Raw genomic sequence first — 16,346 nt, forward strand, 5'->3', positions numbered from 1 at the left:
GTTTATTAAAATCAAAGAAGGGTAGCATACAATATACTCACAAACGTAGCATATGAACAAGTATATAGGAAATGGGCACCGCTCGCTTCCAGGACACTTCTCTGCTGCTGGATAGCGTCCTCAAATCTGATGTGGCTTACATGTTTCGAGGGAGGACCCTCCCTCTTCCTCAGAGCCAAAATCGCCACCCAGTCCTCCCTCGAAAACGCGTAAGCCACATCAGGTTTTGAGGACGACATCACGCTATCCAGCAATAGAGAAGTGTCCTGGAAGCGAGCGGTGCCCATTTCCTATATGCTTGTTCATTTGCTACGTTTGTGAGTATACAGTAAAGCCCCGCTCCATCGCGTATCAGTTTTTGCGGTCCCGGTATATTGGGGCTTTTTTTTGTAATGTTATTTTACTATATAAATCATTAAAAATGAAATATTTTTGTGTTTTCCATAGCTCTTGCTATGTCTCTCAGTATCTTTTATGTGTTTAAATGAGTTTCTATTGTTTTAAAAGTGTGTTTAAAGACCTTAACCACTTAACCCCCGGAAGATTTTACCCCCATTCCGACCGGGGTTTTTTTTTGCGATTCGGCACTGCATGACTTTAACGGACAATTGCGCCGTTGTGCGACGCTTTACCTAAACTAATTTGACGTCCTTTTTTTCCTACAAACAGAGCTTTCTTTTGGTGGTATTTGATCACCTGTACAATTTTTACTTTTTGCGCTATAAACAAAAAAAGAGCGTCAATTTTTCAAAAATAACAATATTTTTCACATTTTTTTATACGAAATTCCCCCCAAAAAAATGTAAAAATCTCGCTCGCTCGCTCCCTAGACCCTCGTAGACTAGAGACGTATTACTACATCGCTCTGCCTGTGAGGGGCTGACCGCCGCAGTAAATAGTCGTGCGGCGGTCGGCAAGCAGTTAAAATGCTTTTACACGTACAGTGACAGTAAAGAAAACATGCCTACAATGCATTTTAATAGGGTTTTTCTATTTTGCGGATTTTCCTTTTTTTCGTGGCTGGGTCCGGAACGTAACCCCCGCAATGGAGGGGGGTTTACTGTATTGATGCTACCCTTCTTTGATTTTAATAAACTTTTAAGTGGTAATGCACAAGGTCGGTGCGCCCTTCTCTTGTTGTTTTCTAAATATCCCCGACCTAAACGGTGCCTTATTATAGGCTTACCTGTAGGTAAAAATCACAAAGCAGGCAATACTATTGCTTTTAAGGGTCTTTAACATGGCTGCACGTTTTTGTCTGCATTTTCACAGCAATTGTTTGCAGACTGGTGGTGGCTGTTGCATCCATTTACATCTGGCTATCAGTATTCCATCACATTTAGGCTCGGTTCACATTTATGCGATGCGGGAAAGCTGCGAATTCGCAGCCTGTTCCCGCATCGCACACGCACCCCCGGCAGTTCACACTGCCATATGCGATACGCTGGGGGTGTCAATGTAATCTTAATGACACCCCCAGTTTGATCGCATATCGCAGTGCGATCGTGCAGTTCGCACAGGATCGGATCGCACAAGTGTGAACCGCTGTGCGATCCGATCCTGATGCGGCAGCAAAAATGCCTCCTGTGCGTGTTTGCTGCGGGTGCGATGCGAATTTAGCCATACAAACTGTATGGCTAAACTCGCACCGCACAGCTGATCGCATGTAATGTCGGAGCAGTGCGCTCCGACATTACATGCGAACCCCGCACACGCAGAAGTGTGAACCGGGGCTCAGATACAGAAAAATGGTACAGGCCTTATGCACATTGGGCATTTAGCCCTGGTGCATGCGATCCCAGCATTTTGGGGCAGGCGGAAGGCATTATCCAGCCCCACTACCAGCTGCTGCAACTGGACAGGGCACCAAGCTGTACATACGTTTAGACCAGTGTACACACTGGGATGAATGGCCGGAAGGCAAGCAGTCTTCTCAAAACATTTTACAGGCTGTTCAATGCCCATACCAACATACTGGGATCCCATGCACATGGGCTGAAAGCCCAGTGTAAATGAGGCCAAAGGATGCAGTCCTTTTCGTTTTTTTTTTCCAGACCTGGAGAGACTTAGAAGTGGGCAAATGTAAATGGATGCACATTGATTTGCATGGAGCTTCCGATTAGGTCTGCTTAAAAAACTGACAGCCAATCCTGATTGGCAAGCCTGTGCAATAAAACTATGAAAAAAAAAACTTTTTAGAATAAAAGTGAATGAGTTGCCTATAGAAACCAACCAGTGTAAGGCCCCTTTCACACTGGCTTTCCGATCAGGTCCACCTGTCAGTTTTAAAGGCAGACCTGATCGGATGCAGCGGATGTCAGCGGTGACATGTCTGCTGACACTCCCTTCTATCCGATCCGATCCGTGAAATCCAGATGGATGGTAACCCTATTTTCCATCCGTCTGGAGGATCGGCTCGAATAGGATCGGATGAAAACGGACAGGCGGTCCATTTGCATCCGATCTCCCATAGAGGAGAGCGGGACTCTGACAGGTCTGTCTCAGCACAGTGAGCAGAGATGAACCTGTCATCTGCCTGTTCAGTGGGGATAAGCGGATTGATCCCCCGCTGAGCAAAGTGGAGTCCACCAGGAAGAACACCCTTGTGAAAGGACCCTTAGGCCCCTTTCACACATACGGACCATTCATTTCATCAGTTCGGTCATGTTTTATTGTCATCAGTTTTTTATATGTTGTCATCCGTTTTTCATCCGATCCATTTTTTTAACAAACGAAAATAGGGCTTTTATCCGTTAAAAAAAAAAACGATGTTGAGGGAAGCGGATGAAAACGGATGTAAATAAATGATCATCCATTGACATCCATTTTTCCATAGGAATGCATTGATATCTGTTTTTCACCCGTCAACAGATGTGTGAAAGGGGCCTAAATGTTTATTAAATTTAAGGTGAGACCTGTTTGCTACTGGAAACAGCTCCAAGTTTTTTCTCAGTTAAGTCTTTCTAGTTTTAAAAAAATCTGTCCCTGGTTTGTAAATACTAAAAACAATGGCCCATCTTATTTGGATATTAAAGGGATTGTAAAGTCTCAAGGTTTTTCACCCGAATGCATTTTATGCATTAAAAACCTTCTTTTTTGCAGCTTCCCCCAGAGCCCCCCCCCCCCCCCTTTTTCTTACCTAAGCCCATCCATTCCAGCGATGTCCACGAGTCCCGTGACTCCAGCCGCTGTCTCTGTCCTCATTGGATAGACTGATAGCATCAGGAGCCATTGGCTCCCGCTTCTGTCAATCAAATCCAGGGACACGGGAGCAGGGGTCTAGTCCCGCTGTCTGTGTCAATAGATGCAGCAGCGGGACTTGGAAGCGCCCACACCGATGCCCCCATGGAAAGCGGCTCTTCGTGGGGGCATCTGATGAAGGAGAAGAGTGCAGGCAGGGCACCCCAGAAGAGGAGGATCGGGGCTGCTCTGTGCAAAACCCTTGCATAGAGCAGGTAAGTATAACATGTTTGTTATTTTTATTTAAAAAATCTGAACCTCTACAACCCCTTCAAATGCTAAATTTCCAGTTGGTTGCATCAGATTTTAAGTGAAGATTGCAAATGGGGGGGATGTTAAAGAACAAGCACATGATCGGAAGTATCAAAAGTAGAATTTCATGTGACAAATGATCTGCCGATTTTCTAAACATAAGTATAGTGCTTTCTGACTTTTCGGACAACAAAAGCTGAAGGTGCAGGCTAAACCATTTTTATGATACGTGAACATAACATCCAATTTTTCATTTAATCAGTACAGTTTTCCTCCATTCACACCAAAGCGTTTCTTCATATGTAGCAAGGTTTCCAGGCCTGTGGTGGATCTGCCATTAGTACCAGTACTCTCTCCAGCCCATGATGCTGCCACCACGTTTCACTGTGGGGATGGTGTTCTTCGGGTGATGTGTTGGGTTTGCGCCAGACATAGCATTTTCTTTGATGGCCGAAAAGTTCCATTTTAGTTTCATCAGAGCAGAGCACCTTCCTCCATACATTTTGGGAGTCTCCGGCATGCCTTTTCGCAAACTCAAAACATGCAATTTGTTTTTTGCTGAAAGTAATGGCTTTCTTCTGGTCACTCTGACATAAAGCCCAGCTCTATGGAGCATCCGACTTATTGTCATCCTATGTAGATACTCCAGTCTGCTGTGGAACTCTGCAGCTCCTCCAGGGTTACCTTAGGTCTCTGTGCTGCCTCTGATTAATGCCCTTCTTGCCCAGTCCGTGAAGTTTTGGTAGGTGGCCATCTCTTGGCAGGTTTGCTGTTGTGCCATGTTCTTTCCATTTGGTTATGATAGATTTGATGGTGCTCCTGGAGAACAGCAAAGATTTGGATAGTTTTTATTTTTATAACCTAAACCGGACTTGTTCCAACATTGTCCCTTACTTGGTCTTCATGGCAGTGTTTGGTTCGTGGTGTCTCATGCTTAGGTGTTGTAGCCTCTGGGGCCTTTCAAAAAAGGTGTGTATATGTATGTAATGACAGATCATGTGACACTTAGATTGCACACAGGTGGACATCATTTCACTTATTATGTGACTTCTGAAGGTAATTGTTTGCACCAGAGCTTATGGGTTTCATAACAAAGGGGGTGAATACATACACACGCCAATTTTCTGTTTTCCATTTTTAAAAATAGTTTTATGTATATAGTTCTCATTTCACTGAGAGATTTCAGCTGGTGTCTTTACACCTTTTTTCATGTGTTAAATACTTCTTCCCCATGTCATTCCATTTTATTACACAACTTAATTTCGGAACTTTTTTGTTTGGACTGATTGTTAAAATGTGGTGAACATTTCATATCAATAGCACCTTTAGAAATAAATTTACCTGGGAAAAATGGTAGTGTTGAGTACTTATTGTACTCGCTGTAAGATTAAAGTTTGCTTCTCTGCTTGGCTTACCCATCAACGTATATTCTGGCTAAAGCTTATGTACCTAAAGTCCCCATTGTACCAAAAAAAAAAATTGGAGACCACACCAACAATAAAAATTGAAATTCAAACATTTTTGCAGCTGCCTTTGACAGCAAAATAATCCTCCAGTAGAGAAATCTGCTTGCCTACCAAAACTTTTGAATTTAAATCTTGGCCCCCACAGTGTCCCATTCACATGGCTGCCACATCAATACACAACTCTAAATCGTCTCTCCTGTTGCAGCAAGTGACCAGCAGCTGTGATTTTTAGTGCAATACTGGCAGTGCTCATCCTTGTATGCTGTTCCTCTTCCCCCAACCTGCCTTCCTCAGCCTTTTGTCCTGACCTCAGTAAAGGACTAGGTCCAAGGTGTTTACACAAAAGTAAAGGGATAGGTCCGAGGTGTTTGCACAAATCAGTCCATCACCCTGCCCTCCGATTAGTGCATCATTGAAGTAATTTGTTTTGGGGGGGGGGGGGGGGTCAGTGTGACCAGCTGCGATCAGGAACTGAGTAGGCCATCAGGAAATAAGGTTGAGAGAAACAGGCAAGCAGCTGGAAGGGAGAGGAACCAAGCTGTGTGCAGGAAAGGGGGCAGACTGGGCAGGCAGTGTGTAAATGAGCAAGTTGGGGAAGAAGCAACATAGGTCTGATCAAGGATGAACACTGCCGGGTTCGCACTGAAAATGACAGCTGCTGTATCGCGATGACAGTTTAACATCCAGGCATAATTAAGAAATTTGTCAAATCTTGCATGCTGAAAACTCATCAGGCTGCACATGCCAAAAAAAAAAACTCGCTGTGCACATATTTGAAGATGCCTCAGCTTTGCTTTGAAGACGTATCAGCCTAAAGACAACTCACTAATGTAGTGAACTTTTCTTTGGTGCACTTTTTAGTGTGTGTAAAGTTCCACTAAGTCAACGATTTGAACTGTTCCATTTCTAGCAATGGGTGTGACTGGTTATGCAATTTTACCTGTCAACTTGAACTGGCGTGAACCAGGGCTCACTCCTATGCATACAGGGACAGTGCCATTGAGGTAACAGCTATACATGTGCAGCTCTGTTTACATACCAGAAGTCACCAAGTACATTTTAGTCATGTCTTCTGTAATAAGTTTGTGACAGCAGATATTTTCAGCTTAGCTCTTCTCCATAACATGCTCTACTTAAGGAAATCTCACAGGTTCACTGATGTTTGATCAAATTGCATTAGAATTCATCTCAATTCTGTATTCAGTAATGAACACAACAGTAAGCCTGACAGATTGTAGCTCCTCCCAATCTGTTTAAAATATTTGGTGAAAAGCTGGATGCTGTGTAAGTGCCGGTTCACATTACTGCAATCAGACATCGCATACGATTCAGAGCATACTGCTCCTAAAATCACATGCGATGTCTGTGCATGTTCAGCTATACAGTTTGTATGGCTGAATTTGCACTGGAATCGCAGTGAACATGCACAGGACCCTTTTTTTGGTCCGCAGCAGAAATTGCATGGTGGTTCACCCCAGTGCAATCCGATTTCTGTGCGAACTGTCAGATTGCACTGTGATACGATCTAGGGGTGTCGTTAACTTTGAATAGACACCCCCAGTATATCACATATGGCAGTGTGAACTGCAGATGCGATGGGGGAACATGCAGTATATTCGCAGTGTTGTCGCATCACAATAGTGTGAACCAGCACTAAACCATTTCCAGCCACGTAGCGAGGCCAGCTCTCTGTAAAAAGGTAAATACAGCAGAGGTCACTGTTGTAGTAATGGTCAAGTCTAAGCAAATTAGCCTATTGATTTTTTACACCTCTAAAAAAGGCATAGATAAAGTAGCACAATGAAATGGTCACAAGACTACATATACACAACTATACACTACTATGTCACAAACTCAAGAAACTGGAATATGGTGGTCACTTTTATTCAAAGGTGGCATTTATGCATCAGCAATGGTCACTTCAACTTCTACACCAGGTTCGATGCTGATGGAAGTAATCTGCTTCACAATCTCAGAGGGACTGTGTAGATCAATAAGGCGCTTGTGGATCCTCATCTGGAATCTATCCCATGTCTTGGAACCCTCACCACAAGGGGTTTTTCTTGTAGTAATGCGCAGAGTCTAAAAAAAACAAAAATGTACACTTTTAAAACGAAGATTATCCACCATAAGCTTGAGGTTTCATTTTATTGCTGTATAAAGATTCTCTGCAAATCATGGCATCAACTGGACTCTTCTCAATAAATATACTTCATGTGAAAATCTACTCCAGAATATTTATACCCAAATACACAGCCCAGTAATTTTGGGCCAATAATGTAAACAGTTTAGCTTTGGATGAAGTAGGGATAGGTTATTAGACCCTGTCATTCAAGTTGCTGTGCCCCGTCAGGGAGAGATTTCCCTTAACTTTGACCCAGAGAAAATCTTAATGCGAAAATAATTTAGTTCAGTTATCATCTGAAGATTTTCCAAGACAACTAAAAATTTGGATATCCCACAACTTGGTATGAAAAACCAATGGTCTCTATGTAAAATAGATGTGAACCACAGACAAATACCTGTACAGTTTTTTTCAAGTTGCTCAATATCAAAACATTTTGGAAGATAAAAAAGGTTTTACCTTAACCACCTAAGGACCAGGCCTATTTCTAACACTCGTTTACAAGTTAAAATCAGTATTTTTTGCTAGGAAAAAAAAAAAAAAAAAAAAAAACTTAGAACCCCCAAACTAATTTAGCAGAGACCGTATAGCAGGGATCCTCAAACTGCAGCCCTCCAGCTGTTGCGGAACTACACATCCCATGAGGCATTGTAAAAACTGACATTCACATACATGACTAGGCATGATGGGAATTGTAGTTCCTGAAATGGAAAGCCATAGTTTGAAGACCCCTGCTCTAGAGAAGGAGATAGTTGCGATACTAATGTCACCATATGCACAGCAGTCTTACAATTTTTTGGGGCAAAAATACACTCTTGAATTAAACAGTAAAGTTAGCCCAAGTTCGCAATGTGAAAGAATGTTATGCCGAGTAAATTGATACCCATGTCATGCTTCAAAAAAAAAAAAAGCGCACACCCGTGCAATGACAACAATGGTACTTAAAAAGTCTCAATAGGTGATGCTTTTAAAATTTCTACAGGTTACAAATTTAGAGTTAGGTGGTCTAGGGCTAAAATTCTTGCTCCAACAATCGCAGTAATACCTCATGTGTGGTTTGAACACTGTTTACATATGTGGGCGCGACTTGCGTATTCGTTTGCTTCAGCATGCAAGCTTGGAGGGACAGGGCACTTTAAATTGTTTTTTTCTTTAAGGGTTGATCACATCCCTTGTAATAGAAATAAGCAGGACAGGTCCTCTTAATGTGAGATCTTGGGTCAAAGAGACCTCAAAACTCACATCTACAAAAAGATTCCCACTTACTTTTCCGGAGACAACCCAAAATGTCTGATTCTTGTATGCTCACTTTCAATAACAGTAAACCGGAAAAAGATGAATCTCCCTAATGAGGGCACAGATTGCAATAAAAACCTACCGCAATAGGTGTTCCAATCCCCCTCTACCCTATCCAAAACTAAAATTTTTAGCCTTTCAGTTTAGTTTAACACATTCTCTGCATTAAGGTTTAAAAAAAACTTTAATAGCAGCACCCCTTTTGCCCCCCCCCCCCCAATACAAGTCCTGTATCAATCCAGTGCTGTGCCTGGCTTCAGTTCCTTTCCATTTCTCCTCATAAGCTCCACTGAGAAATGGGAGCCATTGGCTCCTGTTGCTGTCAGTCAAATCATGTTAGGGAGCAGGCCGATCACCACTGTATGGATGCACAGCCTGGCTTAGGAGCAAGTCCGCATGTGCTCCAAGAGCAAGCAGCATTCTATAGGGGGAGACAGGAGACTAAAGTGCCAGTGGGGTACCACAGAAGATGGCGTTTGGTGCAATACATGTTAATATAGGTTACTTTAACAGCCTTTACAATCGCTTTATTGCTTTAAGTGTATACAAGTTCATTAGCAGACTACTACATTACCAGCCCAACAGCCTCATACATTAAACCCAGACATTCACAGAATCCAAGCAATCCAAATTCATAAATACAAAGATCTGAGGATTGAGACTTGCTAATGGTAAGACTTCTAAAATGAGAAAAGCTTTTGCAGTCCATTGTGGTTTAGTATAAAATAGATTTTAGATCAGTGTGGACAAACTGCTTTTACCCAAAGCCTTATTGTAGCACAGCCAACTTATGCTAAGCTTCCTAAAGTGATCTTAGAATCTGAACATGAATTTTTAGCCCCACTGGATATCTATATTCACATTTTAGGGGGCAGCAAGTTACACTAAGTTGAGCAAAATGCACCAGTTCCTCAGTCAGCCATCTAATGAGTCCCTGAAAAAGCAAAAAACATTCTCCCTGCTTGTTATTTACAAAGGCTATGGTGACTGTCCTCTCATGCCGACTTTAAACATGCATCAAGCCACATGAAGAAAAAAAAAAAGTCACGCTTAGGATGGCCTTGGCTTTTGGATGAAAATGTAATACTTAAACTTAAAGTGGGAGCTAAAGGCTTAAAATACTCACCTGCCCAATGGACCCACATTGCCATCTTCTGAGTGCTGGTCTTGAGGGGGATGACATCACTACTGTGCATGGGCAGGAGGCGATCCAGGCATTTAGAGACTGGCACAGTGCTGCAAGTTGAGCATGCGCAGCTCAGTTTATAAAGCTGGAGAAACCAGCAAGGCAACAGATAGAGCCATTTTATTGGAGACACTGGAAAACTTCTGCATATAGAAGTCTGCTTGCAGTTTCATACAGTAAAGCATCAGTTCAACTTTGACTTGACTGACCAAAAAAGGGGCTTTTGGAGGGGACTACAGGGTGGCCCTTTGTCTATGAGTCCTGGCTTTTAAGAGACCACTACTTTCAGTGTGCCTTGGAAACCCTTGGAGTGCTCATTTCTGATTCAAGTCCATGTCTCCCTAAAACAGACTCTGGGAACCTGGAGGACCCATATAAACATTTGGAGTCTCTAGGCCCAAACCAGCAATGACTGTTTAGACATACTCAGCTGCAGATGCGAATATAATCAGCTAAGGCAACCTGGTGCTGGGGGTCTCCTGCCATAGTCTGTTTATCAAGTAGGTCTCTCCCACTCCCATTGTGTATTCAGGGATATAGGAGTCTGACAGTCTGCGATTCCCGATTAAAGCATTGCCTAGGTGTGGATTCCCATTACCTATTGTTTGTTCATCTTGGTTTACACTAATATGTAATGTACTTTGTTGCCGGACAGTCTAGGTGGGAAATTGAGTCACCTAGGTGGCTAGTTGCTTCATTAGCTTAAAGTTTATAGGAGATATACAGTAATGTGATCAGGCTCATTTGACCTGGTGTTCAATTAATTGTGCGAGTTTTTAATAAGCAGTTCCAGTTCACATTCAAGATAATGTCTGCTAGTCTGATGGTCAGCTATAATGTCAAGACAGGAGCAAACTTTATACTGACGGAAGCACTCAAGCTGGTTGGTGGATGGTTCCATCACAACTATTCTACCATTTAAACAAGGATCAGGCCATACTAGTTGACTGAAAACTAACCTGTTTACCAGGACTAATATGTATTGTATTTAGTATGTTTATTTGCAGATTGCCATTTAAATATTGAAATGGACTTTATATTGCACTTCCTGAAAATTCAAAATCCGGGCTGGTCCACACCAAATGCATTTGAAGATTTAGCTCTATCCATTTTGTCCCAGCATCCCACTGCGTTACACAGCTTTTCCATCAGTCCTACCACAAGGGAAAAAGCCTTATTACCAATCCACACCACTGTTGTGGGGTGTACAGGCATGATACACAAAAAGTATGCATGCAGTATTTTATCAGCTTAGTGCAAGGCAAGTTGTAGTACAGCTTCCATGAATGGCGGATCCGACTAGAAAAGCTTGAAAGCTGCCGACAGTCCTTTAGTTGTATTAAAATGGATGCCAAAATCTTCCAATACAGAGGGGTAGGAAAGAGGTTAAGATTTTCCTAAAAGTCAGCATATGGATCACATAATACCAAGTCCCTTATGCTAATTAGGTTTGATTTTAGCTAAATTTAGGCCTTCCTCCTGGAGACAGTGCACTTGGCTAGTCAAATCAGTTCTGCTTCCGCCATTGCCATGTAGCATGGTCAGTCTATCTCAATAGCCAACCTCACAAAACTAATTGTGAGCAACAGCACTGATCAACAGTGCCTACTCTGACAACTGACACCATTCAATCACAACTGCTGGTTAATACACTGCCCTAGCTGTGTACAAGCAGTACTGTATGGCTTGTCCGCAGCCCCAACATTCCTGTTCAGAACAGTAAATCACTCAGTGCTATGGGGCTTTATGTTGACAAGCAGGAGCAAATAGATCAGTCCATGCAGCGCTGAATGATTATTCAAGCTACCTGCATCCACTATCCCCCACCAGTGTTGTGTCATCTTTCCTCTTTCTGGTCCCCCCCATCTTGTGTTGCCTTGTCAGACACTGATGAGACTACCATTCATGCACAAGTTACATTAGCGCAAAACCCAGTTCCATTCCCAGTACTTCTAAGATGCCAGACTGCACTATGCAAACATTTGATGGCAGGCAAGTCACATTTTTAGGCAGGAGACTTGTATCCCACACCTGGTGGCAATTTTGTTAAAGCCTACTTGTTTTACAGATGAACGCTAGAATTCAAACTTCTAACATATTTCAGTCCATCCTAATTAGATTCTCACTCCACACTAAAGTGAGGCAGCAATATAAAAATTCTAAAGCAAATCCTTTTGCACACCATACATTCCCTATATATAGAATACCAGTTACCTTGGTGGGCATGCGCACAGGTCCCTTCACCTTCAAATTCTTCTCCTTCGCTCCGCGGATCAGATCAGCGCAGACTAGAAAACAGATTAAACACTAAAGTGCCATCATAGTAAGATTTACTATACAATACATTCTATGGATATTAACCCTTGTTAAAGTGATACAAAACTAAGCAAATTACAGGTTACCCCATCATGACATTTCCAAGGTCAGCTCAGAATAGCGTATAAATCAATCACTGTAATTCATTGAAAAATGTCATCCTCATTGCCAACCGGATTAGAATACACGCCATGATGAAACTCTGCATATCCCCAGACAAGACCTTTAATTTAGACAAGCATCTCATATCGAAATGTTTACCATAGCTAGGCATCAGGGCTTATAGTGATCGGACACAAATATCCACACCACATTAAGGTGTCTTATTTTTTTCTGTAAAATGTAAACATACCCTTTTCCAGAGATTTCACATTGCGGCTGGTGAGTGTAATACGGATGCGATGGATGGCCACCTCTGGTTCAACAGGTGCCTTGCCTGTGTCTTTAAAAGCCTGTGGGAAAAGTTCACATAAGTACCATTCTTGCAAATCACGTCAGTTAAAGACACCAATAAATGGCTTTTAGGTCACACAAGGGGCACTTCAAAAGTTATTGCATCAAAGCCTTACACTTGCATCATTCCCATTTTCCTGGGAAACTTTTGGAAAAGCCTAACAAACTTACAAACCTTCAATTTTAAAGGGTCTGCTCCCATACTGATTACATTTATATCAAGATCACAACTAACGCTTTAAAGTCATGATGCCCAACCTACAGCCCTTTGCAGACACCAGTAGTAAGAGCATTTAAAACAGGAGCATGTCCCCGTCTGTCACCTGCAGCGTTTCATTAGTCTCCAATCACATCTTTGAATATCTGCACTCTCCTATAGCAGGGATCTCCAAACTACGGCCCTCCAGCTGTCGCAGAACTACACATCCCATGAGGCACTGCAAAACTGATATTCACAGACATGACCAGGCATGATTGGAATTGTAGTTCCTGAACTGGAGGGCCATAGTTTGGAAACTCCTGTCCTGTAGTAGGTGAGTCTGACAGTCTTCTATCAAATACTGACTTAAGCCTGGTCCCATGGATCCATCAGGGGCCAGTCATGGCCCCCTATTTACCATCAGTTAACCACTGCTCCAAAACAGCATAGAAGAGGTGTTAACTCCTTCCCTGCCAGTGTCATTACAGTAACAGTGCATATTTTTAGCACAGATTACTGTAGTCATGTCACTGGTCCCCCCCCCCAAAAAAAGTGTCAGTTAAGTGTCTGATCTGTCTGCCGTAATCCTGTTAAAAATTGCTGATTGCCACCATTACTAGTAAAAATAAATGACAAATCTTTCTCCTAGATCGTAAACGCGATAACTTCTGCACTTATTGGGATTTATTTTAATAAAAATTGAAGCAGAATACATATTGACCTAAAATGCTTATTGGAAATTTATAGCAGAAAGTAAAATATTGTTTATTTTCAGAATGGTTGCACTTTTTTGTTTATTGCGGGGGGGGGGGGGGGGGGGGGGGATTGCAGAGGTGATCAAATACCAACAGCAGCAACAATGGACCCAAGAAGAGGAACCCAGGCAGCCCTTTGCAAAACCATCTTCACAGGGCAGGCAAGTATAACATGTTATATATGGAAAAAGCCCACAACCCCACTTTAAGGGGGGGTTAAAGCAGGCAAAGTCACCCACTCATTGTCCATCAACTCCCTCTACAAAGTGGCCAACCCTGGATTTCTTTCCAGAGCGGCAGCATAACCACAAACAAATTTGCACTTCAGGTCTGTTTACACAGATGTATGGGGCTATGCACTTGTGTGGAGAGCTGTGTTTATGTGCATAGGGAATGACAGTTGTCAATACAGCCAGATCAGCGCAGACTAGAAAACAGATTAAACACTAAAGTGCCATCATAGTAAGATTTACTATACAACACATTCTATGGATATTAACCCTTGTTAAAGTGATCCAAAACTAAGCAAATTACAGGTTACCCCATCATGACATTTCCAAGGTCAGCTCAGAATAGCGTATAAATCAATCACTGTAATTCATTGAAAAATGTCATCCTCATTGCCAACCGGATTCGAATACACGCCATGATGAAACTCTGCATATCCCCAGACAAGACCTTTAACTTAGACAAGCATCTCATATCGAAATGTTTACCATAGCTAGGCAGTGTGGGGAGCTGTGTTTATGTGCATGAGGAATGACAGTCAATACAGCCAGCCAAATAATGACGGACTGGAGCAACAGTATAGATCTTCCAACACATCCCAATGTTATCTATACAGGGCAAGACATGCAATCTGGAAAACAGTTACCTATGTACAGGGTTGTGCATGAGACCCTGTGCCGCTCGCCCCCCCTAGACCCTGTGCCGCTCGCCCCCCCTAGACCCTGTGCCGCTCGCCCCCCCTAGACCCTGTGCCGCTCGCCCCCCCTAGACCCTGTGCCGCTCGCCCCCCCTAGACCCTGTGCCGCTCGCCCCCCCTAGACCCTGTGCCGCTCGCCCCCCCTAGACCCTGTGCCGCTCGCCCCCCCTAGACCCTGTGCCGCTCGCCCCCCCTAGACCCTGTGCCGCTCGCCCCCCCTAGACCCTGTGCCGCTCGCCCCCCCTAGACCCTGTGCCGCTCGCCCCCCCTAGACCCTGTGCCGCTCGCCCCCCCTAGACCCTGTGCGGCTGCCCCCCCTAGACCCTGTACGGCTGCCCCCCCTAGACCCTGTACGGCTGCCCCCCCTAGACCCTGTACGGCTGCCCCCCCTAGACCCTGTACGGCTGCCCCCCCTAGACCCTGTGCGGCTGCCCCCCCTAGACCCTGTGCGGCTGCCCCCCCTAGACCCTGTGCGGCTGCCCCCCCTAGACCCTGTGCGGCTGCCCCCCCTAGACCCTGTGCGGCTGCCCCCCCTAGACCCTGTGCGGCTGCCCCCCCTAGACCCTGTGCGGCTGCCCCCCCTAGACCCTGTGCGGCTGCCCCCCCTAGACCCTGTGCGGCTGCCCCCCCTAGACCCTGTGCGGCTGCCCCCCCTAGACCCTGTGCGGCTGCCCCCCCTAGACCCTGTGCGGCTGCCCCCCCTAGACCCTGTGCGGCTGCACCCCCTAGACCCTGTGCGGCTGCACCCCCTAGACCCTGTGCGGCTGCACCCCCTAGACCCTGTGCGGCTGCACCCCCTAGACCCTGTGCGGCTGCCCCCCCTAGACCCTGTGCGGCTGCACCCCCTAGACCCTGTGCGGCTGCACCCCCTAGACCCTGTGCGGCTGCACCCCCTAGACCCTGTGCGGCTGCACCCCCTAGACCCTGTGCGGCTGCACCATCTCAGTCATTGATTTTGGCAGGCTGGCTCTATGGACATTTTTCATTCTACAAGCACATCAAACAGCCCCCTGCATGGATGTACAGGTCTGTATCTAAGCAATGAAAGCCCAACTATAGTTCATTCACACCTACAAGCATGCTGTAGGGGCACAGCATGTCAACACCAAGCTGTAACCTCATCCACAGGCATACTACAGCATATACACAGGCAAGGGTTCTGTTACCTGCACAGGGAAGTACAGGAGGGCCCATCAATGTCTATTGGAAGACAGCAGCAGCTCCCAGGCTGATCTCTGTACAGTCCCAAGCACACTGTCAGTATTCGAGGACATGCCAAACTGGGACCAGTGACTGCCCCATTGACATGAATAGGATAGCTGGCATAGGATCACCTGTACACCCCCATGCAGGGAATCACACACTGCACTAAGCCCCTGGGAATGGCACCTCAGTCTATTCTATGCACCCATTACATAAAAGCAGCCTTGTACTATCAGTAGGCCCTCATATCTCCGCACATCACACTAATGATTGAACGGTCCGGATACACGGGGTCTGCTCCCCACTGAGCACTATGCAGGGCTATGGGCCCATCCCGCCAAAATTTACACACAGTGCCGGGAGCAGAGAGAGTCGCCGCCACACTCACCATGACTGATCACCTTCCTGGCCGACTTATTCGTGAGACTTGCCGAGCGAACAGCGGTGAGCCAGGAGCAGTCAGTCCGAAGCGTGTGTACACCCTTCTGGCTGTACTCAAAGAGAACGAGGCCAGGCTCCGCCCTGCTATTTATACAAAGGAGGCGGGCAGTCTATGGGAAATACGCCATTATAGATGCGACGAAGAATCATCGGCCGCCATCATTATTGAGGGTAACACTTCCACACTGCAGTGTCTGATTTACTACAAACTACACTTCTCAAAAAAAAAACAAAAAACGGAACACTTGGAAAACACATGAAATCTCAATGGGAAAATGCCTCATGCGCACAGGGCGTCTTTACAGCTGCTTTTAGGCGTTTTTTTTGCAGCTTAAAAACGCCACTCCATGGTATTCTATGGCCTCACGCGCACACAGGCTTTTAGGCTCCATTCACATATAGGCGTTTCGGATTGCGAGCAGAATTGCTGCGATTCTGCCAACGATCCTGAACCATTGCAAGTCGCAGGACACGCATGTAATTCCGTGA

The 16,346-nt window shown here is 44.8% G+C and overlaps 1 protein-coding gene across 1 annotated transcript; it reads right to left on the bottom strand.

Annotated features, from left to right (window-relative positions):
• Nucleotides 1-6,826: 6,826 nt before the first annotated feature.
• Nucleotides 6,827-15,952, bottom strand: RPS20 (ribosomal protein S20). Its single transcript, XM_082259325.1, has 4 exons — nucleotides 15,805-15,952; nucleotides 12,234-12,333; nucleotides 11,780-11,853; nucleotides 6,827-7,040 (listed from the first exon to the last, which is right to left on the bottom strand). The coding sequence occupies exons 1-4, from the start codon at nucleotides 15,805-15,807 to the stop codon at nucleotides 6,858-6,860; spliced, it is 360 nt and encodes a 119-aa protein (XP_082115451.1). The 5' UTR covers nucleotides 15,808-15,952; the 3' UTR covers nucleotides 6,827-6,857.
• Between the last annotated feature and the right edge of the window lie 394 nt (nucleotides 15,953-16,346).

Source organism: Pelophylax lessonae (genome assembly GCF_965119305.1).
Source record: "Pelophylax lessonae genome assembly, chromosome: 5".
Classification (NCBI taxonomy): Eukaryota; Metazoa; Chordata; class Amphibia; order Anura; family Ranidae; genus Pelophylax; species Pelophylax lessonae.